Source organism: Barbus barbus, assembly GCF_936440315.1.
Source record: "Barbus barbus genome assembly, chromosome: 34".
NCBI lineage: Eukaryota > Metazoa > Chordata > Actinopteri > Cypriniformes > Cyprinidae > Barbus > Barbus barbus.
In genome coordinates, this window is record NC_136762.1 from 11,582,712 (window position 1) to 11,610,385 (window position 27,674).

Below are 27,674 nucleotides of genomic sequence, written 5' to 3' on the forward strand. Positions count from 1 at the left end.
ATCTTCAGGACCAAACAGGAAGTTTCCTATACTGAGTCGTATAGGAACAGCACTCATCTGTCTGCCATGTGCTCCAAACCATCTTTAATCAGTGGCCAGACTGCAATAATTAAGGTAAAAGAATGATGAGATGAGTATCACAGTCTTGTCACAATTAAAAAGGTATCGTTCACAGTATAAATAGTGTAGGATGGGCTACGCGCTGGAATGTAATATTAAGGGTTTGTGGATGTGTTCTACTCAAAGTATGAGCAATAGTAACAGTGATAAATGATGAAATGCTGCGAGGCTCAAAGGAGGCATCCTGACTGTGGGGTGAGGTGTCAGAATAGAGAGTACTAGAACTCGAGGTCTGAAATGAAGGCGATACATTCACTTGGACAGGGAAGCTAGCCACCTTTGGACTGGCTTGTCACAAATCTCCCACCACCAACAGCATTAAAACAGCTATCGCTGCAGCCATGACAACCGTTCTCTCACTTTCTTTCTGTCCCACCACACAACTCTCTGACACGTACCCTCCACCAGGTCACCGCAGACACACGTACACCCTGACACCTCTGCCACAGCACATCTGAGTAGAGCTTGTATTGCTCGTCTCAAGAGGGTTAAAATCGTGCGACTGTGTCTGTGCCGTTCAGTCCCTTTCCCCTCCTGCTCATCTGCCACAAACAAAATGATCCTTTCATTTCCTGCTGGGCCGCTGGGCCCTGAGGTGGCGGCCACGGTTGGAATCGGCGGCTGTGCTCCCATGTGAAGTTCACAGCTCTTCCTCTTAGCTGCTGATCCACTATCATAACAGAGCTTACCATGGCACTTCCTGTCTGGGACAGAATTGCGTGAGCCGTGCCACGTCTCGGGTAGATATTCACCTGTGTGAGAAGGACCAGGAAGCCAATGACTGAATGGCCCTACATACAAATACACATGGGAACTTGCAAGCAAACAAAGAAGAAATAAGGAAAAAAGAACAACGATGCTAAATCATACGCCCACCTTTTGCCCAGTCCTGAGGCCTGACTCCAGAACTGACTTAGGAAGTAACTTCATGGTTACCAAACCTTTAGGGGGACTGGGTGAGCGGCGTTGGGCTAAACATGTGTTTAGAGCAGACAACATCAGCAATCACCACTTGACCCCTCAGCAGAGAAAAGGTCACATACCGCTCCCCTTTTTTCAAGCGTTGAAGCAAAAAACAAGAGGAAAAAATGTTTAACGGATAATATAATCAAGTGAACGCTCTCGCCTGTTGTGAGGGAACTTCAACCATTCTGATTCCCAACAGGAGCACAGTCCAGAGGCTCCACCGGGGATTTCTCAAGCCTCAGAGGGACGAAAACACACACACCACAATACACATTGTCATGCTTTACCCAGCAGAAATGGAATTCCTTGCATTTGTAAAGAGTAAACAGAGGGAAAGATGTTCAAAAGAAATTAGATGTTTGTACATGGAATGTTCTGATTTCTATGTATGCATACTTATGGACTCATTAAAAGCTTTTCTAGTTTATAACCGAAGTACTCATGAGTTTATTATTTTTTGTAATTTTGTGTTATAATATTTTTAGACAAGAAATGTATAGTTTACTTCAACTGGTATACACAGAGCAATTATTGGTTGTGTTGATTATTACATATATTAAATATAAAAATAAACTGAACTGCAAAGTTTGGGCACTGTTGTATATTTTCATAAGTTAAAGCTTCCCTTTACAATTTACAGACTTGGTTTTCATATGTAAGCAAAACTATAACACTGCATTATAACTGAAATTTATCCAAATATATTATAATCAAATCAAACAGGATCAAATGAATCAAACCTAAAAAAATTGTAAAAATGCACATTATAATTGAAATTTACCCAAATGAATTAGTATCCACTAAACTGAAACAAATCAACTGAATCACACCAACAGACAGAACTGAATCAAATCAAATCAAATCTCAAATCAAAATAAATCAAATAAATTGACTCGTAAGCTTGTCATTCTGAATAATCCCCCAAAAAAACGAATCACTTTCCAGTGGTCCAAATCAAAAGAGCTCCTACCCTACTATATGTCTACAAGGTATTTGGGTTCAGTATAACCCTATGACATTTTTTTTTTTTTGGTCATTCTTTTAAATTGGTGTTTGTGAAAATGTGTTGCGTGCATGAGCTGTTTAAAGAAAACAAATCAAACAAAAGTGGAGTCATTCTTCAAGCATCCCTCCATTTCCTCCCCTCTCAGTTCCTCAGCCATTACAGTAAGTGACCCAACACCTCTGGCTCCCCTGGGCTTATTTATAGCAAATGAAACAGAAATCTGAGAAACTATGCACCAGCATCTCCAACCGCTTAACCCCGAACACATTACCTAATGGCGGCCTTGTTTAGAGAGAACAGACAGAACTGGAAACATCAGTCTGAGGTACATGAGAGGAATCTTTCACACAAGACTTAGGTTTATCAGCATTTTTCCTGTCAGCCCTGTTAAAGGCTTTAACAGCCTATGGTTCAGCTTTAAATTCTTTGTTTCCAGACAGCGGGTTGTGGTAGAAGTGTACAACTGCAGTTTTATTGTGAATGGAGAGGAAAAAAAAGCAAGGAAAAGGAAAGAAAAACAATGTGAGAAAGAGGCTTGTTGGCGCATTATAGAACGGACATAATATGAGGAGGTAAGGGAGAAAAAAAGTCATTACGTTTAATGTCTAACTGGTGGGAGGACAACATGCAACATCAAATACCTTCATTTCGCTAAGCAAGGGTCTCAGGTTTCCCAGCAGACCACATTAAAATGCCAGAGAGGTTAAAAGTGGGTCCAATTGGGTGCAAGACGCCAAAATAAAAGAATTAAGTGGTGCACTGTTTACATCTACAGAGGGGTTTGGGTGACACAGCTCGGTATGATGGGTCTCAGCACTCACAGATCAGGGGGAGGTTGAGTAAGTAGTGCTCTTTAAAGGCCATACTTTAGGAGTTTTCCTCAGGAGTACTGCCAACCTCCTGAAAACAGACATTTGCCAAGAAAGCGGTGACACGGTTGTGTAAAAATGCTAAGAAAGGAGGTTAATAAGAGGAAAGAGAGGAAACATTGTGTTGAGCGTAAAAGGTTAGAGGAATATTCATTCATTCGAAAGAGGCAAAAAAAAATTAAAATCCTACATAAACATTTTCCCGGATGTAATTTTCAGTGCACGGACACATTTCCCAGTAGAAATCATCAGGGAGGAGGAAATCGTTTAGTCTCCTTAAGTGCCAAATTGTATCCTGATTTTCCTGCCCCAGCTGCCTGAGCAAAGTCAGAGGTTGGACGTCAATGTCTCCAACTCCTTGACTAAAAAAACACTTTGAGACATATTCCCTGACTTTCTTTTACACATCGTTCAGCCTCCAAAAATTACATGAAGAAAGTATCACTCTCCTGAGTGTTATACACTCATCCCTACAGTGGTAAATGAAGAGAAAAACAAGTGTTTTTGGTGCTAACATGGGTGATTCCATGAACGGAATGGGGGTGGAAGGGGAAAAACGAGAGGAACATGTGGAGCTAATTTATTAAAATGACTCAAAACGCTTGCCAGTTAATTCAAATCATGGTGTTTATTAGAATTCACAACAAAGCCTCGATGGAAATATTTCTTGGGGTCAGTACAAGTAAGCTAGACCGCCTGATCTCCGTCTGTGATGCACAAGAACAAACCAAGCAAAAACCAAGAACACTGCGGGCAGGATGGCGCATTGGAGTCGACGTTTTGCTGGTACAAATGGAAACCAAATCATTTACACATACTTGTAGCTTGATTCACAATAGTTCTGGCATCTTTTGCTCACGGTCCCTCAATGTTTCCTTTTTGTGATTGGCTCAGGGGCTCAGGGTTGTGTTTACTCGGACTAATTTACTGAATTATGTTCCGCTTAGCACTCAGCCTAGTTTGAGGCGACAGAAGCGTAAAGAGAGACACTTTCCGCCCATGGGTTCAGGCTCAAAGGACTCCTGCTGATGAAAATTAAGGTGCATCTCTGACCTCGTTCCAAACCAGGATGACTCTCCAGAGCCTGTAAGAAGCAACACGAGACCACTATAGTATTGTGTAGGTCTGCATTAATGCAGCCTGAGAGCTCAACCGAGACACTGTTTGGATAGGAGAGGCATTCCAAGCCGAGTGTTGACTGTGAAGCTATTTCTTAAAGTCAGGTGAAAAGAAAGCGTGCAGTACCTTCTCAAGGCTTCCAAAAATAACCAAGGTGACTCCAACCTGTCATCCAGGCTTTCTGGCCAGGGCTATAATTAATATGACAAGTCTATCCAGAGCAGAATAAATGATCCAGTATGCCTGACCACCGCTTACATGTGAGCAGTCATTGGAAACACATGTTTCTGGGAAAGACCGCTTTGCGTGTTCGGTGCTCCTGAATACATTTCCGCTCCCATGTGACTGTGTTACGGCTGGCAGAGTTAAATGTAACCGAATGGGTTCAATACTGGCACAGCAGTGGCTCTAACGAGGGAAGCACATTTGTTTGACCGCACCGGACGTCAATCACTCTGAAGAGCCACCGGTCGAATCCCGGCGAGAATGTCCCCGTGTGCAGAGACGGTTTGCAATAATGGGTGTACCTGGCAGTGAGCCCTTTGGCCTAAGGAGGGACGCGTTTTGGAGTCTGTATGAATGGTGTTACGCACGGGGGCGGACGGAAGGGAGAGCGGTCCATGTGCGGGGTCTGTTTCAGTAAGACGGAGGAATACTAATGAAAGCATTTTTCATAATTTCACACAAACCCACATTCTCTAGGCCTCTGAAACAAGGGGGAGAGGGAGTGGGGAGAGAAATCCATTAAAATGATCTGGAAATGATGCTTTCCAGTCCTGGACTGAGACAATGAGGTATAAATTACTGTGATAAGATCTGGGCAAAGTTCAAATCAAGCGAGATTTTCACATCTGGTCCTGTGCTCTTGTCGTCAAATTAATGGATTCTTCTGAAGCCGTGTGCACTAAGAATGTGATAACTTGTGCTTCCTGTTCTACTGATAACATTCCCAAGGGGAGGGAGAGGGAGGCACAGGGTCTACTGAAGTGTACACAGTACTGGACAGCAAACCTCACACGCTTTCCTTCTGTAGCTACACAAACATACGCTGACATACATGCATGTCATAAATCTACTCAAATTAAGATTACAGAGGGAAAAAAACAGGAAAAACAAAAAGAACAGAGAAAAAGCTCACTCTAAGAAAACTGTCAAGACCTTTATGATGCTCTGGACTTGTATCTCCTGCTTGCCTGGCCTGCCAAAACAGATTGTGAATCAAATGTGCGAGGTGTGCACTTCTGCCTCGCTCGCTTGCTCTCTCTGCTGATGACGCCAGTGCATCTCAGCTCAGTGGGATCAAGAAAGAACGGACAGATGGAGAAAACAACAGAAATGCAAAATGAAAAAGGACAGAAAGATAAATTAAAGAATTAGCTCAGTGCAAAATGAAATGAAAATGAAAAAAAAGAAGACTAATTTTCATGTTGTTTCAAACTCACATGGCATTTCTGGCATTTTTCTAGGAGAAATTCTGTATAATGTCCTGGTTGCTCTTTCCAGCGCAGTTACAATGAATTTGAAATGTGTTTTTTTTTTATCACTTGGCAACTCTATTCTGAGTCTTATATTATTCATTGAGTCATGGAGTTTAACTTATTAAGTGGACCAGTCAATCTGTTAGCAAATCATTCAGACGGGTTTTGTGAACGGAATCAAATAATTAAAATGTTTTATATTAATACAAAGATTTGATTCACAAATTTGTTTTGTAAAAAAAAAAGCAAAATATAATGATACTTAAATGATACTTTTATGGCCCTTCTGCATCCTTTTTGACATTTAAAAGTCCAGTGTTTATCAATTATAACTGCACTAAAAAGAGCAACCCCCCGTACAATTTCTCATCCTTCTAAATCAAGTTCAGAACGACATAAAGGTGAGAAAATAATTACAGAATTTTCATTTTTGAGTAAAATTATGGATGTTTTGCAGCTGTAGTGAATGAGAATGCATGAGTGCTCAGCACTAGATCTCTCTTCTGCTTCATTTAGAGGAAGCTAAGGTGGAATTTCAGGCGTTCCTGACTGATTGGAAACACACAGGCGTAAATGACCAGACGTTTATTTCCAGGTGAGGAGAGAGAGAAGCAGAGGCTACTCACCTTTATGCAGTCACCTGGATACCGTTTCCAGGAAGGCCCACCAGCCGGGGTTAATCTGCAGCACTAAATGAATAAACAAAGGATGGCTCTGTGGGCCGTGGTGGGCAGGTGAGCTCAGATCATCTTCCCACACTGAAACTCATCTGCACAGGAAATGACCCGCAGCACCTCACCTCCACACCTGGAGAGAGGAGGGGCTATAGAGGAGAATCTGACCATGTCACATTACCTCACCTCCAGAAGAGGAACTCGCCTCTCACATCTGTCAACAGCTCTTCAGTCATCCTTCAACAGCAGCTCATTCCACACACACGGAAAGAACATGCCCACTCAAAAGGATAAGAATGGTCAATATCAGATCAGCCATTCGGGAGGCCATTAAAACAATCTATCCTGGTCTAGAGATTAAAAAATAATAAACATAATAATATTACTAGCATGTAAAGAGAAAAACATATAAGGAACTATTGACTACAGACAACATACTAGAACTTTGAAACTTTAGTGATTCCGGCTGTGGTTCCAATTTCAACTTTCACTTCCTTAACAGTTCCATTAACAATTCTTCTAGTACTTTTAATGAGTAAAATAATTTCACTGCCAAACAATAATTGAAAGTTATATATCACTAAAAAGAACCAGCTTATACAAATAATTTTTTTGAGAATCAGATTACGTCGGTCTCACTGTAGTCTTTTGACTCACTAAAAAAACAACTCATAAGAGATTAGTTTTGGAATCATTTCGATTACACTGGTCATGCTGTATGGTTTTTGATTCACTTAAAAGAACCAATTCATAAGAATCATTTGTTCAAGTAACAGATTACACTGGTCTCGCTGGATGCTTTTGAAAGAACTGACTCATCAGAATAATTTTGGGAATCAGACTACATTGGTTGCTTCATTTAAAACACACACACATACACAAATAATATTGAACTGTAATGCGGTCAACAGAGGTGAAACTTCATAATCATGCAGTTATCGAAAAGTAACAACATTGAATGTCTGCCAACCAAGTATTCAACAGCACCACTCTATAAAAACAAACATTAACTGTGACACATACTCGCTCACACGACAATCAAAAAGACACAAAACTAATGCAACAGACTTGCTGTCTCCCAGCCGGAGAGCGGCGAGGAAGAGGTGGGGTTTGATGGAATGCTTTCTCATTTTTCATCCTCTATTCATTTTTAACAGCTCTTTCTGTGCGCCACTCTCCGCTCGCCGTAATGACTCAATGGAAGTGGCGTACATCAGGCGCCGACTCTGAGGTGTAAAAAATACCATCGCAGCTGCCCGATCAATACATTATGGAGTGAGAGCGCATGCTGGGGGAAGATAATGCCGCCTCGTGCTGAGACGCTGTCAGTCTCCATTAATGTCTGGAGGGCTGTGCTGGGAGAGGCAGGCATATGTTGGGTCACCGAGGCCCACACTTCGGCTTTTGTTCCTAGCTTTTAATTGTGGCCCCACCTTGGAAGGGGTCCGTCACTCTGTCACCCCCATCAGAGTGCGCTGGTTAGCTCGGATGTGGCAGGTTGGGACAGTGGGACCCAAACTAAGAGCTGTGCTTTTCTACGGCTGTCAGGAGAATGCAGGCAGGCACACAGACACACGCTACATCAAAAATACACAGTGGGGAAGATGGAGACAGAACACACTTTGCCTGAAGCAAGTATGTACTTTCACAGGCTGAGGCGTCCTAACTGCTGAGAGAGGAATGGGAAGCATTTCAGCAGCATGAGAATGTGCCAATCTACTAGTGACTAGTGATGTACAAAACTAGATATTCAATTGACTAGTAGGTTGGGTGCCTGAACAACTATAGATTTTATTTACTATAGATATATTTTATTTTAGGCAAGTCGTGATGATTTGAGAAGGCTGAATTGATCAAACATAAGCTATGATCAGCCTGCTGGTTTGCCGCTTGGTCATTACTTTAAGAAAGAAAAAACTTTTTTAATTAACAAAAAATGCTCCAAACGTTTTTTCTAAATGATCTTAATAAAAAGCCAGAACGAAATATAAACACTTTGCCATTAGGGCAGGGCTCTAGTACATTTTGTCATTTTAGAATGTTAAGTTCTACTCCTGTAGATATTTTGGTGAAAGTAACTCAAAAGTAATACAGGAGTCATGTAACGCATTACAATTCTGAGACAGTAATATTGTAAGGTAAGGAATTACTTTTAAATAACAGTAACAAGTAATCTGTAATGTATTACAGTTTGGAAGTAACTTGCACAACACTGTCTTTAAGTCACGTGTTTTCAAATACATTATAAAAAAAATGCATTGCCATTTGTCAGCCTCGAAAAAAATTAAAAACAAAAGTGCATGCTCAACAAAAATAAAGTGCATCCTCATACCAAGGTTAAGTCGCAACACCGGTTATCACTCGCCCACCGCAGCATCGTCCCTCACTGTCATTTAGATTTTTTTAATAGTAATAAAACTCATTTAGTTCAGTTAGAGAACAGACACTACAATTAATACTGAATGTGGCTGCTCAATGCAGCACACCAAACAAACGACAGTCGCGCATCACAGATCAATTTCATTTATCACCTGAGGAGAGAGTCGAGCTGACTGACAAGAGTGAGGTGAAAAAGACAAGACGATGGCAGAAGAGTTTCAAAACTAAATGTAAAAGCGCCTGTTTTAAAAATATTTTTGGATTTTGAAAAGCCTGTTGACCTGCCATTTATCTAAGGTGATATTGGAAGGTCTATTTATTTTTTTAACATTCGTTTCTCATTTAGCCTATTTGTTTCCACAGTATTTGCTGATTTTTATTTTATTTAAACTGTGATATTTTCCCATTATTTTACATCAAGGTGTATGCAGTCCGTGCCTCAAAACTTTCCATCTCACTAATAAAGGTTCTACGTTTTATAATTATTTGTTCCTCAGTCTTTACAGATTTTCAGTTTTGTATAGGCCTACCATGCATATTTAAAATTTGTAAGTTATCTGTTATTTTATATTAGGCATATAGCATGGTGCATTTTTATTCGTTTTGTTAATAAAAGTTAGCTATATGTTCTATGTTGTATTTTGTTGTATTCGATGCTGAATTGCCGTTAATTTAAAAGTGAAAATAAAATACGCACGGTGCTTTTACAAGCTATTTAAGCAAAGGAAAGTGAGAAAACTCAAGGGAACTAAAAACAAATAACTGCTTGACGCCGAATTGCCACTAATTTAAAAGTGAAAATAAAACGCGCACAGAGCTTAAAAGCTATTTAAAACCGAAGGAAAGCGAGGAAAAGAGAGAAGACTCAAACGACGTCCACCCCCCATCCACCGAGGTGATACCGGTAAGGTGTTGACGCGTCGATTAACCAGTGGGAAAATTTCCTCACTGACACAACCCTACTTGATGCCTTTTTTCCTCCTTGCTGAACATGCGTTGGAAATAGCAATGGCATTGTCCTCCTCTGCCACCAAGAAAAACTTCCAGACCGCCGAAGACATGTTCACAAATGATGACGTAATGAGCACAATCACTTGCACTCGGAAAGTAGATGAATCTCAGATAAATCAGACTGATTGATTGATTTACCAGCAAGCATACTTTATCGGATCTAGTTATCGGATTTCATTTATTTATCGGAGCAATAAAAATGACGTCATTTTCTCTCATATCAAGCTACCGGCAGTCACATATTGTAAGACTAAGATACGGACGTCAAGGTGAGAAGGATCTACAACTCACCCACTGCTGTTTGCCATCATGGCTGCAAGGATCTTAACGGCACATGGAGTGCCAACGCCTGCACATATCATTCCTGTCACCTCATCACACTCCAACATCCAACCCCACTCAACCAGATATGCGCAATTATGCCCCAAAACACTCTCACAAGCCCACCTACGACAACCCGGCTCCCTCCCTTGACCGTGGACTGAGTGTTCAAGCAAACACCAAACATCCAAAAACCTGATCCTAAATCACATCTTCACAACAAAATAGTTTATAACTGTATGGATGATGAGGAAGGAGTTCATATGTTGATAGTGCGAGTGTGTTGGAGTGGCTTGCAGCACTGCAGAGGTAAAAGCTTTGAGCACAGCAGATGCCTGACACATTGCTGTCCATTCAGTCGCTTTAAAGAGCAGCTGCTCTCGCCCCTGGCACTACAAACACACTCTCTCTCACACACACACACACAACGCTGCCCTCGGTTCACACATACTGTATAGAGGTGCTCTGAGTATTCTTCATCATGTTGCTATGAGGTTTCTAGGATGTTCTGGTTGGCTGTTAACTGACCCATCATATTAACACACTGCTGCTAAACAACTCTATTATACACAGACACATAAAAACCTAGAATACAAAAAATAGCAAAGTGTATTTTCAGACTGCCCTCTTCACCGGTTTTATTTTACTGTCCACTAAAATAATCCACCATGTGCTCAAATCATTTTGTTCTCTCCTCACAGCCAAAAAAGGACTTCAGCAAGACAAGAATGCTGCAGAAACACCAAAAAGTGCTGAATGATTTACCTTCACCTCAAGGAAAAAGAGTTCAAAAGAGAGCGATAGAGACTTTCTCCTTCCTTCTTGGCTGCATGGTTCGTAGGAAAGTGAAGTAGATGGCCATATTAATAACTGAATATAATGTCACACTCTAAGGCAGGGGTCGGGAAGTAAGTTTGGCATCGGGCCAAAAAAAAAAATTCACCACTAGATGGCGAGCCAGAACATAGTCAAAGGATAATCTAAGATATTAATGGATGAAAAATGCAACCAGAATTGCCTCTGACTGACTGTTACAGTGTATTTTGTAACTGGTAGTGAGTTGTTACTCTGTGTAAAATCCTGCGACAGTCATTAACAAAAAGCCCCCTTTGTGTGGCTGTGTTCGATCAGAGTATGTGAGCGGAGTGGCGCGTCAACAATTTCCCCTTTGCACTCCGAGCATTTAATAATCACTCCGTGCTCACTGATATCAGAAACACCGCTCCGCGTCTAAGGTATTCTCAGTATTTGAAATATCACAGTTCAATGGAAGCCCGTTTGCACCACTGAATACAAAAAAAAAAAAAAAAAGGTTATTGCGACTTTTTATCTCACAATTCTGACTTTTTTTTTTTTTTCACAGAATTGTGAGATATAAACTTGCAATTGCGAGTTAAAGTCCAGTTTTGAGAGGGGGGGCTGATATTTTCTCAGAATTGCGAGTTTATATCTCAGAATTATGACTTTTTAACTCACAAGTGCGAGTTTATATCACGCAATTCTGAGAAAAAAAAGCCAGCAGTCAGCTGAAAATATTCAGAAGGAACAAATAAATTCCTTGAGAAATATAACTTCCCGCTCATGTCCACTACAGTCATCATAGCCTTCACATTCTTTCTGATTTGAGTGATCCTTTTCTATCTAGCTAGCTAAATATGTTTAACATGTGAATTCTTGCTAAATATGCAGTTATATTACGGGTCGTTGGCATGAATTGGAGTAGCAGTGGAGCGCTCTTAGAGCGAGTGAAAACCACAACACTCCGACTTTTAAAAAATCCGATCTTCGATCCATTCAAAATCACACCGCTCCGCTCACATACTCTGATTGCGAGTAACTGTTGCTGTCATGACAGATCTATTTCAGAACCAGCCACTATCGGCTACTGGCTACGGGTGTGGGCCAGATATAATTGCTAGAGAGCCAGTTTTGGTCCGCGGGCCTACTGTTGCCGACCACTGCTCTAAGGCTTTTGTTTTTAATAAATAATACAAATTCCAAATAATAAACTCAAAGCAATATTTTTACATTTTCATCGATTTTAATTATACAAATAATTATTTTTTTGATATTGCTAGAGCATGACATTTTATCTTGCTAGTAATATTTGCTGTGAAATCAGACTTATTTTATGGTATATTCCATTTAAAAAACAAACAAAAAAAAGCATTTTCTAAATAACATAACACTTATTAGATATACAAAAAAATACACATATTTACAAATAATATAAAAAATAAAATGTAATAAAATATTTTTTTTTTAAATAAAAATATTATACTGGCACCTTGCTTTCGGTCACTTGTTTTGCTTTTGTTTTTTACTCTGATGCTGTGGCAGTATCATATATATAGTCAAGCCAACAAAGTACTTGAAAAAAAAAAATGTAATTTACACAGAAAAAAAGGAAAAGCAGAAAGAGAAAAAAGGAGAGAAACAAGAGGGAAAGAGATGGCAGTGCGAGATAAGGCCGTTGGGCTTCTGATTCTCAGACAGTAGGTTGATGATAAGAATGGCATCTTTCACAGTCAGATCAGCCAATCTGGCCAGGCGTCCGCGGCAGCTTCTGTATTGTGGCGGGGACTTCCAGGTCAGGAGCAGAAGAATGGAGTCAGTGAATGTGGCAGAGAGGGGGCCTGGGGCAGGTGGCGAGTCGCTATTGAAAGAGACAGGCTAGGGCGGCAGGGAGAGCGCTGGGTCACGGGAACGGCTCCCCAATCTATAGGCGGCTCAAAAACACCTCTCATTGTTCGGGGAGATCATGTGGCACGGGCTCCTCCTCGAGCGCGTCAGGATCCTTCTGGTTTGAATGTGCGCAGTATCTCTGACAACAAGCCACCTTTATGCCCATCCAGGTAATTACAGACCACGGGTGAGGATCCATTACTGCTGGATGCAGGTACAGTCCAGGTGCCCGGTCTCTGAGCGCTCAGCCATGCTGGGAGAGGAAACCAGGGGAGCGATCAGGCCTGTCCCATTGGCCTGAAGACATAACCAGCACAGAGGAGCGCACTATACCACACTAAAACACAGAGATGGCTTTGTCTTGCCATTCACACACACACACAGACACACACTCTCTGCACCTGAGTTGAGGGCTATGTGAGGGCGGTAGATAAAACACATGGCACACACTCTGCCGGTGATAAGTATCGGTGAGAGGAGTTTTACAGTAGCAATGTGATAACGGCAATCAGCACTGACATGTGTTGCCATGACTGCAATAATGTAGGCAACAAATGTAGATTCAAGTATTTGGTACCAACTATACAATTGAAGAAAATGAAATAAATGAAAAAAATAGCTTTTTAATGATTAAAGGTTTCCTCCTCCCTTCAATTTTCGTGACTAAAATAACATGCCACTGTTTCAATCGCACCCTGACACCACAAAAATGTGAACTCCAAATGCATTTAGTTACTGCTATGTTTGTTTAGGAGGCAACATGTGAGAAATATTTTACATATTTGTTGAGTTGTGGACTGAAAAAGGAAAAAACCTTTGGGCATCGGAGTAAAAAAACAACAACAAAAAAAACCTTTAAAAAAATGTAAAAAAAAAAAATATATTATATATATATTATTTTGTGTGTGTGTGTGTGTGTGTGAGTGAGTGTAGTTTGCGTGTGTAGCACTAACTTTTAAAAACATTCTTTTTCATAAATTGATTTAATCATTTTAATATTATATTGAATTTTCTATTCTATTTTCTTCTGTGTTTTATGAAAAAAGGCATCTGAGGCATACAGTGAGTAGCTTCAGTTTTCAGTTTTTAAATCCATACCCCACCATAACAACAATACAGATTCAAACAGATGAGCACAAACAAAAACACACGTCAATCGCCCCCAACACAAAGCAAGACACACTTGCAGCTATCAGTCAAGCTTCTTCCAGAACGTGATAGCAAACTCACAACATGCCTGCATCTTTCGTGCACTGTCGCCCGCTCATCTCCCGATTTCCGACAGGCCCCTGCCACCCCGCCACGCCACACACATAACAGCCGGGCCAGGAAGGAAAAGAGCTCTCGTCAAACAAATGACGGGGTGTTTCTGCTACTGAGTCATAACAAAATACAATCAAAAGAGACTTGTGTTCTTGCTCGCTTTATGCATCAAATAGATAAAGAGCCTCCTGTCTTCTCTCGCACAATGTGCTGTGTAGTCTAGCAGGGCCAGCGTGACGCTCCAGGGACCAGATAGGAGTATTGATAATGCTGGCTGCATGTCCGATTGATTTTGGGAAGCTGAGACAGTGGCTGCGTGATTCTTTCTTTCTCCCGATACGCTGTGTCAAGCAGACGGGCGCTGCTTGTGATGGGTTTAGTGTCAGCACACACATCCGGCAGAAATGGCCACATGGAGCCAGCTCCCTTAGGGGTGGTATATAACACAAAGGACACCACATAAACACACACAGCACAGTATTGATATATAACGGCCAGGTGGCTCTGATATCCTCATGTGATCTTACTGAAGCACTTACTCTACAGTGTAAAGACCACAGATCTGTTGTAAAACCTAGTGGGCTGCCTTGCTGTCTATATGTGGTCATATAAAACTTTAAGCACACACAAATATAGAACATTGAAAAATTTGGCGCAAAATCATTTAATCATTACATTTACAATATTTTTCATTCACATCTTTCAGTATCTAATGAAAATTAATGAAAGTATCTAATGAAATTAAAATGTTTATGCGAATCAACATTTGCCCACAGCCATGACTGTCGCAATGCATTCTGGGATTGACTTCTCCACAAAGGATAATGCTGACTTAGAATGTGGCCAACAGTAAAAACAAAATGTCTTATATATATATATGATTTTATTTGTAATTAAATTAAAATGCTAAAAATAACTTCTTATAAGAAGAAAAAAGTATACACTGCATGCAAATTGTATGTGCTGTGTTGCAAGAAGTAAAAATTATAAATAAAAAAATGTTGACAATTTTGTTTATTTGAGACAAAAGTTCTAATAATAAAAATAGAATACAAATATTTTAATTAATACATTTTATTTAATTTTATTCTACAAATGTGTCAACCAATGAAGTTCTGGAGAAAACACCCAAACACCCTTTAGTCGGTTAGTTATGCATTTTATAATATATAATATAAATATATATAAAATACGCATTTTGTTTTATTATAAATATAAAATAAAATAAAAATATATTTTTATATATTTTAATATAATAAATATTTTAATTCTTAATTATTTTATTTTATTCTATATTTGTCAACACAGTAAGTTCTGGAGGAAAAAAAAAAATCAGATGCCTTGGGCATCTGAAATAACCATACACATAAATGCTGACCTTAAGGCAATTAATTTGCCTTAAAAATGCCTACTTGGTGTCTACTTAGGCTCACTAGGTATTGGAAAAGAACGCACATCAATGCAAGCAGACATAAAACTGGGCAAATGGGGAAGACAGTCTAATCCGGTCCTAAACAGAAAACAAGACAGAGACGCTGTCCTACAGGACAGCATCAGATACTCCAGGACAACCTGGACTAGAGAGAGAAATCGCGGTAGAGGAGGTTCGTCTGTGCTCTGCGGGATAAACAGGGCTGTGCGGTCTTTTGAAGGCACAAAGACAAAGCGATGAGCACTGATAAGAGGCGGCGCCACACTGCTTGAAGCCCTGAGAGCTGAGCAATCACACACAGACTGATAAGCATCGGCCCATAAAGAAGACTCCGGCAGCTCTCCTCCAGACAGGCCGGAGAAGAGGGAAAGAGAGGGAGGGGAGCTGTGTGATAAAGATGGTTACTTTCTTTCTTTTAGAGGTGAGGGTTTAAAGGAGGGGCGACGTGAAATTATGACGAGACTGTTTTCTTGACAGGAAGTCACTAGATGCAAAGGAACAGCAGGTACGTCTGAAGACACCGCAGAGAGTCAGTGCAATCAAAAAGATGAAAACTCCTGACAGTGCCATGCAGCTAATGTGTGTCTACAGGCCAAGCACTAAACATCACAACAGTCAACACGGCCTACCTTCTACTGACAAACCACATTTCAGAGCGTTGCAAATGCGGTGCTTTGATTTCAATGAAACATGAAAGACTCTGCTGTACACATGTATGTGTGAGCATACACAGCAAAATATCACTTTGCGACTGTAAAAGAGCAAACAGTGCAGTGTACTTTGACTCCCTGAAATTGATTTTCTCTCTTGTTTTGTTTAGACTGTATAACTACATATATGCAGGCTCAAAATGGAGAGAAATCTTTTAAAACTGGATTATCTTAACATGACAACTGGAGGAATGGAAAAAAAAAAGAGCAATCAAAATCCCTTTAAACAACATCCATCTAAATCTAACGCAAAGGTCACAATAAGCCTATTTACCAAATGTAGACTGCTGATAGTTTTTCAGCAGGGTTGTTACGGTTTCTGTGTAACATACCATGAAGTTTAAAGTGTTCCAATGCTCAGCAAAGAAAGTTGAGTCAAGTTAGACAGGATTCATGCAGATTCATCATACTGATAACTGTTGTTTGTAGTCCAAATGCTTTGGATCCTGTGGGAAAAACCATAAGAGCAGCCAGCGGTCTTACCTGAGCCGGTATCTATGACTGTCGACTGGCCTCTACGGTCAGCCACCAGGCGAGAGGAACCAGGCATGCTAACGGGTTCTGAACGCACCGGCTGGATCCTGCAACATAAGGACAAGAGATATCCAAAAATTGTGAGTTAAGGTCATTGCACACTGAGTCCGAAATTTTCGTATGCGTTTTTTTTGTGTGTTTTTTTCGTATTCGTCATCCTTTCCTATCAAAACTCTTGCTGTGGATGTGAAAACGTAGAAAGTCGAACCTGATCCAATTTTTTTTTTGACAGACGAAGGATTCGGAGGCAGTGTGTAAATGTGATTGACACAACGTGAGGTCGTATTTATTTTTTAACATGCGAAAATTTCGGACTTAGTGTGCAATGACCTTTAGACTCCTACTCATTACATTTACATTCACTTCTATCCAAAGCAACATCCTGTACAAATGCAGACAATAGAAGCAATCAAAACCAACAAAAGAGCAATAATATTTAAAGGGGTCATACGCTGCTAAAAAGAACAATATTTGGTGTACTGCAATGTGTTTGTGTGGTTTAAAGTTAAAAAAACACATTCTTTTTCACATACTGTACATTATTGTTACTCCTTTATGCCCTGCCTTTCTGAAATGCGTCGATTTTTACAAAGCTCATCGTTCTGATAAGCGAGGCGTGCTCTGATTGGCCAGCTATCCAGTGCGTTGTGATTGGCCATACTTCAAGCGTGAGACGGAAATGTTTGTTGCATCCAGTGGGGACATAATTACTGATTATAATGACTTATACTGTGTTTTTACGCGTCGCGCCGCATAAACATTACCATGTCTGCATTTACATTTATTACATTTACATTTATTCATTTAGCTGACGCTTTTATCCAAAGCGACTTACAATTGCTATATATGTCAGAGGTCGCACGCCTCTGGAGCAACTAGGGGTTAAGTGTCTTGCTCAGGGACACATTGGTGTCTTACAGTGGATTCGAACCCGGGTCTCTCACACCAAAGGCATGTGTCTTATCCACTGCGCCATCACCACCTTTTTGTGATTGGAGAAACGACAAACAACAAGAGCTACTCTACACAGCTCAAAACTCGCGTTTGAATCGTCAGTAGCAGAAATGTACTTACAGGCTGTGAGTCAGAAGAGTCAGACTGTCCTTGCAAAGTTGGAATTGCCCCACTTTATAGAAACAGCCTTTGTGCAAACCAGCATTGTAGGCTACTCTCCTGCCAGGTTCAGGAAATAGTCCTCCGTAAAATGTACTGCACACACTCGAATATTTGCATTGTACTGCTCTGGAACAGTGTTGTAAATACAACTTAACCACTGATTTCTAGTTGTGCCCTCTTTTGGAAGCCCAAACAAAGTAGTTTCACAGCGTCACCACGACATGGCGCCTGCGGCAGCAACAATACTACGGCCAGAATAAAAATAACGCCCTCTTTCTTTGCGTATACATTTGGGCGGTGTTATGAAAATCTCCCCACATCTTGACGTAGACGTGGGGGCGTGTTTGAATGAGGCATTTTAGGGGGGTGTGGACAAGTCTTAACTTTTATAAAGAATATTTTTTTGGTTTTGAGACTTTAGTCTTTGCAACTTCAGGGATCTTGTCTTATGCACAAACAGCTTGTAACACTACAAAGAGAAAGGAAACCTTCAAAATTGCATCATATGACCCCTTTAAGTGCTGTGACAAGTCTCAGTTAGCCTAGCGCAGTACATATAGCAAGGGTTTTTATTATAATAAATAAATAAAAAGAAAACAAGTAGATAAAATAGAAAATGAATAGGTAATGCTAGTGTTAGTGGGTATTTTTAAATAAAAACAAAAGTCAAAAGAATAGAAAAAGCATAGAGAATGCTAGAGTTAGAGGGTCATATTTTACAATAAATAAAAAGAAAATAAGTATACAGAATAGAAAAAGAATAGAGAGTGCAAGTGTTAGAGGGTCAAGTGTGGTTTAAATCAAAAAGAAAAAGAAAACAAATAGATATAAAATAGAATTAAAATACAGAGTGCTAGAGTTAGAGGATCAAATGAAGATTAATGAACATTAAACTAGCATTAGCTAGCATGAGTGACGACAGTTAGCAATGTGAAGTGTGAATTAAGAAGGTCTGTAAATCTCTTAACTTTAATCCATTTAATGACATGGTATGCTGATTAATTAATACAGAATTGAAATATTAATTAAACATTTCTCAATATTTGCTGTAAAAACGCCACCAAATTTTTAAATTAGAGAAAGATAAAATGATAGAACAGAGACAACTGACAGACTGACAGACGGATAGATAGACAGACAGACAGACAGACAGATGATGAAACGAATGATAGATGGAGCGATAGCAGTGTCCATACAGTGCAAGTGCTGGCTACAGTTGGTCAATATGTGTATTTAGTGGATTTCTGTGGTTAGTAACATGAGTCTATGCTGTCACATTGTGAATTGGGTGTTGATGATGGAAGCTGGTAATGTGAGCAGCTTTGTGTGTGAATGTGTGTTTAGTGTCGGCACCTGAGGCTGTGCAGGTCCAGGTCGTCTGTGTCGAAATCAAGGAGAGGCTGCTGGGTGTCGCTGGGCCCCTGTGACTGCAGTACAGAGGAGCTGGAGGAGATAACAGTGGTCTGACCCGAAGGATGGATGGTCTTGAACTGAAACTGAGGGCCCATCCAGAGTCTCCTGTGAGGGCCGGTGTGGGTTACAATCTCCACCTGTAAAGTACAACACCAACAGAGATGAGCACTTAAACAGCTTTTGCGATATATTTTTGAGTGTGCAATAGTCAGGAGTATCAAAGAGGACTTTATTCTATGCACTGGGTTTGTGTTTTTTGTTGTTGTCGTATTTTAACTTTTTTTTATTATGATTATTATTATTATTATTATTTTCTCCACTCACACAACATCAACAGTTACAACAATCACAATTTGCAATGCACAATGTTTCTTATTAGAACAAATGTTTTCAACTGGTAGATACATATGATTTCATGAAATCATAATAATAATAATAATAAATGTTCCTAAAGTATATATTCATTTTATGCGCTTTTTTATTATTATTAAAATTACAAACTATTTTATATTATTACTGGGGGTCCGTGTACATGTACAGTATATATAGCATTTTAAGAAAATAATAATAGTAATTTTTCTTAAAATATTAGATTACATTTTATCTGCATTCCTAAATTTCTTATGACTATTAAAATTTATATGTAAATATAGATAAATGTTAAGTGATAAATTAATTTGTGATGTTCTGTTTTGTTGTCTTATCACTTATCATGCATGAAACTTAACAGAAAAACACTTTATAATAGCTGAAACACATAATATCATATCAAATTTATAATAATATTCAATAAAAAAAAAAAAATTACTTTATATAATACCATATATGTAGTCTTAAACTGGGGATGTTGTGACACCAACTTTTCAAATATGCACAAAGAAACACACACACAGACACACCGTGTGGGCAAGTGTCTGTTTTTGACCAGCAGTATCAAATCTGGGGAAGGAAAGGGGAATTAGACAGACGCCACCCTTCCTCCCCGGTGGACCGCATTAACATGGCACAGAAAGACACTAACATCATGAAGCAAGAGAGAGGGAGAAGTGGAGTGGACAACCATCCATCCAGCCAGCATCCCTCTCTCCTCTTCATTTCTCCATCTTTTCTGAAAGAGCATGGCGTGGGGTCAACTCTTATGTCCTCTTCCTGTCACATCTGTGTCAATGAGGCCAGAGGGATTATGAACCTAATTTAAATTGGGAAATAAAAGTTTTGAGATTTTGAAAAATTTAAACTGAGATATTTAATGATGTGAAATAAATATTTATGAAATATTTTATATTCTGACTACTTCTGCACTCAAGTGCTGTTTTTATTAAGCAGAATACTAGAACATTTTTAAATTTATATTATTTTATTCCGATTAAAACTTTTGATTAAAATGGTTATGTTGATAATACCATTTGTAATTTAAAATAAGCATATTAAATTGCAAACAAGAACAATTTTTACTAGTGTTCTAAGACATCCCACTGTACATGTTTGGATGAATAAATAGATAGATAGAGTTTTTGTAATGTTAAAACTATTAAACTGTTTGTTGAAATAAAGTTGAAAAAAATCAAATTAGGGCAGTCAATCGATTAAAATATTTAAAATCGCATGATTGTCATGAGTTAACTCGTGATTAATCGCAACTTAATCGCGCATTTTTATTTGTTCTAAATGTACCTTAAATTAGTTTTAAATTAGCTGTACGAGTGAGTCTCAGAAACTAAATAAGCTTTGAGCAAACCCTAAAGATTTGTCGCTAGGCGCTTTTTTTGAAGAGGGGGGAAAAACGTTGCTAAAGGGGTCTGCAAAGTCGCTAAATTGGCAACATTGTGCATCTCCATTTCTCCAACTAAGGGCTAGGCCACGGGTCAAACAGAAAATTTGCAGTTAATCGCGTGTTAATAAAATGAATGCCATTAAAATGAATTTGTGTTAACACGTTATTAACATGTTAACTTTGACAGCCCTAAATAAAATATAAATATTAGACATGAAAGATGAAAAACAACTAATAAAATTACGAGATCACATAAAAAAAATAGCTATAACAAACTCAATGAGTTTAAGATAAATGATTAATGAATAAGTCAAATAAAATGCCTAAATCAGGCAATCATGCATAATATTTTGGATGACAAAAGGTGGGGGGGGGAAAGGATCCATGATGGGTGAACACAGCTAACAATGGGGTAAGAAATAATTTATGACTTATACCAGCAACAATTCTGATGCATTAACACTCACCTGTGAGAGCCATTCTTCATCCTCCTGGCCACTGTGATCAGATGCCAGACTGTCATAAGACTCATGCCGGGTAATGGGGCCAGGGCTCCCAGGAGGAGCCACTGGAAAGAGAGAAAAAATAATAATTAGTTATGTACTACAAATATATTTTAGATTAGTTATGTACTAAAAAGAAATAAGTAAATGTCTATGTGTCTGTCATATTTATTTATATATACATTAATTAACATTAAAAATATATATATTTTTCAAGACTTTTCAAGAATATAAAACAGCATAATACAATATAAAACAGCATAATACAATATAATATTATATAATGGGTCACCTTGCTAACAATGAAGTGTAAACAGTAAATTATACAATCTTCAGGTTGTTCTATGATGACTGTAAGAAGTGCAGGGTATCTCACTTTGCATTAAAGCATCAATAAAACACCCACTTAGTAATTAACATTTCTGGGCCGAGGAAAGCCTGCAAAAATGTTCACAGTATGTTTTGGTATGTGAGCAACAGCAGAACAGATAAAAGAGAGCAGAGCTGTCAGCAGCAAAGACAGCACAGCCAGTGACAGATGGAGCACTTGGAGGCTTCGCTAAGCAGGCGCCAAGTATTCAGACTAATGTGCACAATCAGTAGTTTCCCTTCCCACCTCCAGGCAAACACATGCCTTTGTTACCAATGTACATAATACAGCAGTGAATTATAAAGATGTCAAGCCCTCATCTGGAGGACACAAGGAGCCCGTCGCTCTCGTTGCCTCTTCTTCTCTCTATCTGTCTCGCAGACATAAGTGCTCACACACCAGGTGTTCAGACACACTTGATGAGGTGGTTCCTGCCAGGTTCATGGCGCAGTCACTACTGTGTGAGTAACAGATACACCGACACTTCCACTCGAAGGGGAAATCTGTTCGCTATCCATCCCACTCAATCACAGTAACACTAGCTGCTGCCAGAGCACGGCCTCCGCTATCCCAGCAAGCTGCATTATGCGGACATAAATCGTAGAGTGACTTACCGACCTCTGATGGGTCAGATCAGAGCCAGACCAAGTTACCTCTTAAACACAATCAAGCTCTGGCCTTCCTCCTCCCCTCTTTCGAAAGCCCAGGGGGACAATAAGTGTTGACTAATAAATAATTGAAGCGTAAGAACAGTAGCTGGCTCTGTAGATCAGGTTACAGTGAGTTCATAATGGCCGGGCGTAAGAAGAGGTCGAGGGCTCCTGGACTGTTAAGAGCAGTTTATCTGTTGAGAGTTACCGAGTGTGAGCAACAGAATAAGGACAGGAAACAGGCCCTGACCGCATAAACCCACAGTATCACAGTCACAGCCTGGTAACAAATTTGCTTTGGCCACCAACACACAAACCATGTACAAACGAGCTTTCAGTTAAATAATGTTTGTTCAGGTGCATAACGGTGTACGCATTGACACCTGGAAACAGAAGCCAGACTGTGTTGTGTTCATGTTGTTGCTTTTACTGTAGATATTTTCCTCCACACTACATCGAAAAAATGAAGACTTATTTTAAATGACTTGATTTAACACACAAACAAATATATCAGTATATTAATAATGTTACTAATAACAACATAACAATGTTTGTGTATTTTTTTCTGTAATTGTATAAAAAAGTGAAAATGTGAAAGAAAATATGTGAATGTATTATTTAGATATTTAGCTATGTATATATTTTGCAATTAATTCATTCATAAATATTTTAACTTCAATACATGATATCTATGGCCCCTTTTAATGCACATAAAAATCATCAACAAGGGTGTGTGAAGAATTGTGGCACTTCTGTTATTTTCCCCAATATTACCATAAATAAATATATATAATTAAATAAAGTCAATTAATTAACGCATTCATCCATTTTATTATTTCTTCTGAAACCAATCAAATCTGTATATTTAAAATTATATAATTTATGATTTAATGTACACATACATATTTATATAGTAGTCAATATGTAAATAAAAATGTGAACATCTAAATTTTTACATAAAAATGTAACTGTTTATTTAAATGCATTTTTTATTGGTTAGTCCATGGTAAAAATGAAAACTGTATAAGGCCACTTTCTATATGTATGTCAGTTCACTTCACTATATATATATATATATATATATATATATATAAGTAAATAAGGTGCAAGAAGAATTGTGGACTCTTGCTTATAAACCCTTGCATCAGATGTTTCTGCTATTACTATCGTTATTTTTTTTCTACTCTGTCACTTAAGAATACAGAAATACAGAATACAGAAATAAAGAATACAGACAAATTTTAGTAACGTAATTATTTTGTATACTCGGAAGATAGCTATACGATCCCAGAGGCATTTGGGTGTATTCTGCTCACTGCGTCCCAAAAATACAATTAAAGATTTTGCTAAATAAATGCAGCATGATAGATGATAGCTGCACCGTCCTGCAGCTAGGAACGAAACCCTCGCACCTTTCCTTAAGAAATCTGGGCTCATTCATTAGAGAGCTCTCAGACACACAGCCGCCACTCTCTCTGCTCAACGACAGCTAATGTCGCAAGCTGAGGATTCCCTGAGCGCGTTCAGTTGGACCGAAGGAGCTACGTTGGGCCAGCGTGTCCTTGCTATCTACCCATCATCTGGGTATCATCAGCAGTGGCTGGGTAATGCTCCCCTTCCCGAGTGCTGCCAAAGGCTGGGCAGATGGACAGGTGGAGATAGTGACCAAGAAGTGGCGCCATGGTTGCTTTTATCACCAGTCGTGCAGGCACCAGCTCCTCTGACCCTACCATCCACATGCTGCATTTTTAATCAGCTAGGTCATCCAATCTAGAAGCAAGACTAGAGCTGTCCATCACAAAGCCCTGCTCGCTGCGAGTCCTCATAGTTTGAGGGTAAAGGCACGCAATCCGCCCCTTTCTGAGACTGCTGAGCCTGGGAACGGTCCGCTATTGATGCACCTCTGCTATCTCCAGCTCTCTTCCGCCATCTTTCTTTGTATTCTCCCCTTTCAGAGTGGCCTTTTACAAAGTAATTACAAAAAAAAAAAAAAGACAGCCTGAAAACATTAACGGCCAGCTAAGGCTACTTTATGCTTGCATCACTTCCTGCTAAGAAGACCTCAGTGATCAATCAAGTAAATGTATTCATAGAAACATTTGGTAATAAAAGCTTTCTTGATTTTATCAACGTTAATGAAGACAAGAAGAAAAAAAGTGCATCATTCTGATAAATATTTCAATATGCATATATGTATGTATGTAATATGTATTTATATGTACAGTCATGGCCAAAACTATCGGCACCCTTGGTAAATATGATCAAAGAAGGCTGTGAAAATTAATCTGCATTGTTAATCCTTTTGATCTTTTATTTAGAAAATTCACAAAAATCTAACCTTTCATTGGATAATAAGAATTTTAAATGGGGGGAAATATCATTATGAAATAAATGTTTTTCTCTAATACACATTGGCCACAATTAACGGCACCCTTTTTTCAATACTTTTTGAAACCTCCATTTGCCAGTTTAACAGCTCTAAATTTTCTCCTATAATGCCTGATGAGTTTAGAGAACACATGACAAGAGATCAGAGACCATTCCTTCACCCAGAATCACTCCAGACCCTTTAGATTCACAGCTCCATGATGGTGCTTCTTCTCTTCAGTTCACCTCACTCATTTTCTACAGGGTTCAGGTCAGAGGACTGGAATGGCCATAGCAGAAGCTTGGTTTAGTGCTCAGTGACCCATTTTTGTGTTGTTTTTAAGGTTTGTGTTTGGATTATTGTACGGTTGGAAGATCCAAACATGGCCCATTAAAAGATTTCTAACAGAGTCAGTCACTTATTTTTTTGTATTTGATAGAATCCATGATGCCATGTGTCTAAAGATGTCCAGGACCTCCAGCAGAAATATAGGCCCACAACATCAAAAATACAGCAGTATATTTCATTGTACACATGGGTACTTTTTATACCTGTGTTCACCAAACCCATCTTGAGTGTTTGCTGCTAAAAAGCTAATTTTTTTGTTTCATCTGACCATAGAAGCCAGTCCCATTTGAAGTTACAGTCGTGTCTGACAACTGAATATGCTGGAGTTTGCTTTTGGATGAGCTAGGAGAATTTTTATTGAAACCCTCCCAAAGAACGTGGCGATGTAGGTGCTGTTTGACAATTTTTTTTAAAGGTTTTCTGACCCCGAGACTCAACTATCTTCTGCAATTCTCCAGCTGTGGCCCGTGGAGAGTCTTTAGCCACTCAAACTCTCCTTCTCACCATGCATTAGGACGATATAGACACATGTCCTCTTCCAGGCAGTTTCTTAACATTTTCTGTTGATTGGAAATTCTTAATTATTGCCCTGATGGTGGAAATGGGAATTTTCACTACTCTAGCTCCTTTCTAAAAGCCACTTCACTAATTTGTGAAGCTCAACTTTCTTTTGCTGCACATCAGAAATATATTCTTTGGTTTTTCTCATTGTGATGGATGATTAAGGGAATTTGGGCTTTGTTTTCCCTCCTATTTATATTTCTGTGAAACAGGAAGCCATGGCTGGATAATTTCATTTTCATAATGACCCTGGAGTGCTCAAAATTGTGAATATGAATGGAAATATACTTCAGAGATATTTTCCTCATAAGAATTTCTAGGGGTGCCAATAATTGTGTCCAACGTGTATTAGAGAAAAACATTTCATAATGATATTGCCCCCCATTTTAAATTCTTATTATCCAATGAAAGATTTTTTTTAAAATAAAAGATCAAAAGGATTGACAATGCATATTAATTTTCACAGCCTAACGTGATTTCTGTAATCAGATGTGAAAATGTGTAAAAGAAAAAAAGAGCGTCATAATTATTTAAATTAATACAATAACATTGCAAGTTATTAAACAAATCTAGAAATAGCTTTTAAATAACCCAAACATAGTCAATAATGTCTTGTTAATACATGTTAAAATTAATATATGAAATTTATGAATATTTGGTTAAATTTTGCACTTTTGAACTAAAATGCTATTTTCATGTACTAAATTAGATGCCAATGCTATTTTCATCTAAAATTAGATGGCATTTTAGAGTGGAATTGACTAAAATAAAAAAAATGTATACACAAACACACACACACACACACATTTATATGAGAATACTTGAAAACCAAAATCCACACACACTGGATATGTCAGTGGTTGCTGCTCATAGTGCGACACAATGCAGCAAGCAATCAAAGGTGGCACGGTGTGGGCTGCCCAGCACACTGAGGGCCGGGGGCACAAGTCAAACACGGCCACATGCATCATGCACATGCTCTTCTGAGTATCAAGTTGGTGAGGTTCAGCTGTAACAGAAGTACACGGTGCAAGGATCTCTGGCTTATTTTAATTAGACATTAACGTTAATGCACTGAACAAGCTCATTATGCCTTTCTTTGCCCCCTGGTGGACCACATCCACAGCGAGCCGCTGCCATGACCGCTCACGCACGGCTATTTCATCACTCTGACACATGCATGGTGATTAGACCGACTTCCAGAGAATATTCTACCCGTTAGGCCTAGAGCACTTGGGCTTTAGTGGCAGAGAAGAAATGTGAAGCCTGGCCTGAAGGACCCAGACAGCTAATTACTCATTAATGTTTATGATTATCCATCTAACGCAACAATGCTCACTTATTCAAGATATATTAGATGTGTGGTCATCCGTGAGCCTTCTGCCCTCAAGTTGCATTCTCTTGCCTTCCATACGTCAACCCAAAGTGCTCGTGTTCTCTATGCACTTGTTATTAAATTACATGAGTTTAAAACCACACTAATTGGTTTAATCTGAACGCTGGGTTAATTTGGCGCTACGATGAGTTTCAGGGCACGGATATACTAGCGAGTGACAAAGCCCTGATTCACAACACCACTGGAGAAAGAAAAGCACTTCACCAACTGCTCCGTCACACGGAACGGGCTTATCTCTGCGACCATTCAAGAACATGCAGACAAGAGAGACTGAGTTTACTGTTCATGTTTCTTGAGCAGTGGTGTATCAATAAGGGTTAAAAACAAACATCTCCAGTGAGACAGGCATACTTACATCCAGCCAGGAGGTATTGATAGTACTGCACAAAGTCTGAGGCCAGCACCAAGGGGTGGTTGCTGTTGAAAGGTGGTTGTAGCTCATTCCACTGCGGTGTCCTACTCAAAACAAACACAGAAATCAATTTAGGAAGCACATATCAAAGGGCCGGATAAATATAACAGTCTCCAGCTGAGCTATAATAGACTTAAAACTCTCCGCAGCCCGACGGACCTTCCATTTCTCCCATCTCATGTGGGCCACACAAGCT

At 39.3% G+C, this 27,674-nt stretch overlaps 1 protein-coding gene across 3 annotated transcripts in view; it reads right to left on the minus strand.

Moving 5' to 3' along the window:
- Window positions 1-27,674, minus strand: part of LOC306853973 (BCAS3 microtubule associated cell migration factor) — a 252,960-nt gene that overhangs the window by 131,983 nt on the left and 93,303 nt on the right. For all 3 annotated transcript variants that reach the window (XM_079391712.1, XM_079391713.1, XM_079391714.1), the window contains exons 19-22: window positions 27,422-27,522; window positions 21,338-21,438; window positions 19,037-19,233; window positions 16,517-16,614 (exon numbers count right to left, since the gene is read on the minus strand). In XM_079391712.1, coding sequence (XP_079247838.1) covers window positions 16,517-16,614; window positions 19,037-19,233; window positions 21,338-21,438; window positions 27,422-27,522 — 497 coding nt within the window. The remainder of the gene's footprint in view (window positions 1-16,516; window positions 16,615-19,036; window positions 19,234-21,337; window positions 21,439-27,421; window positions 27,523-27,674) is intronic.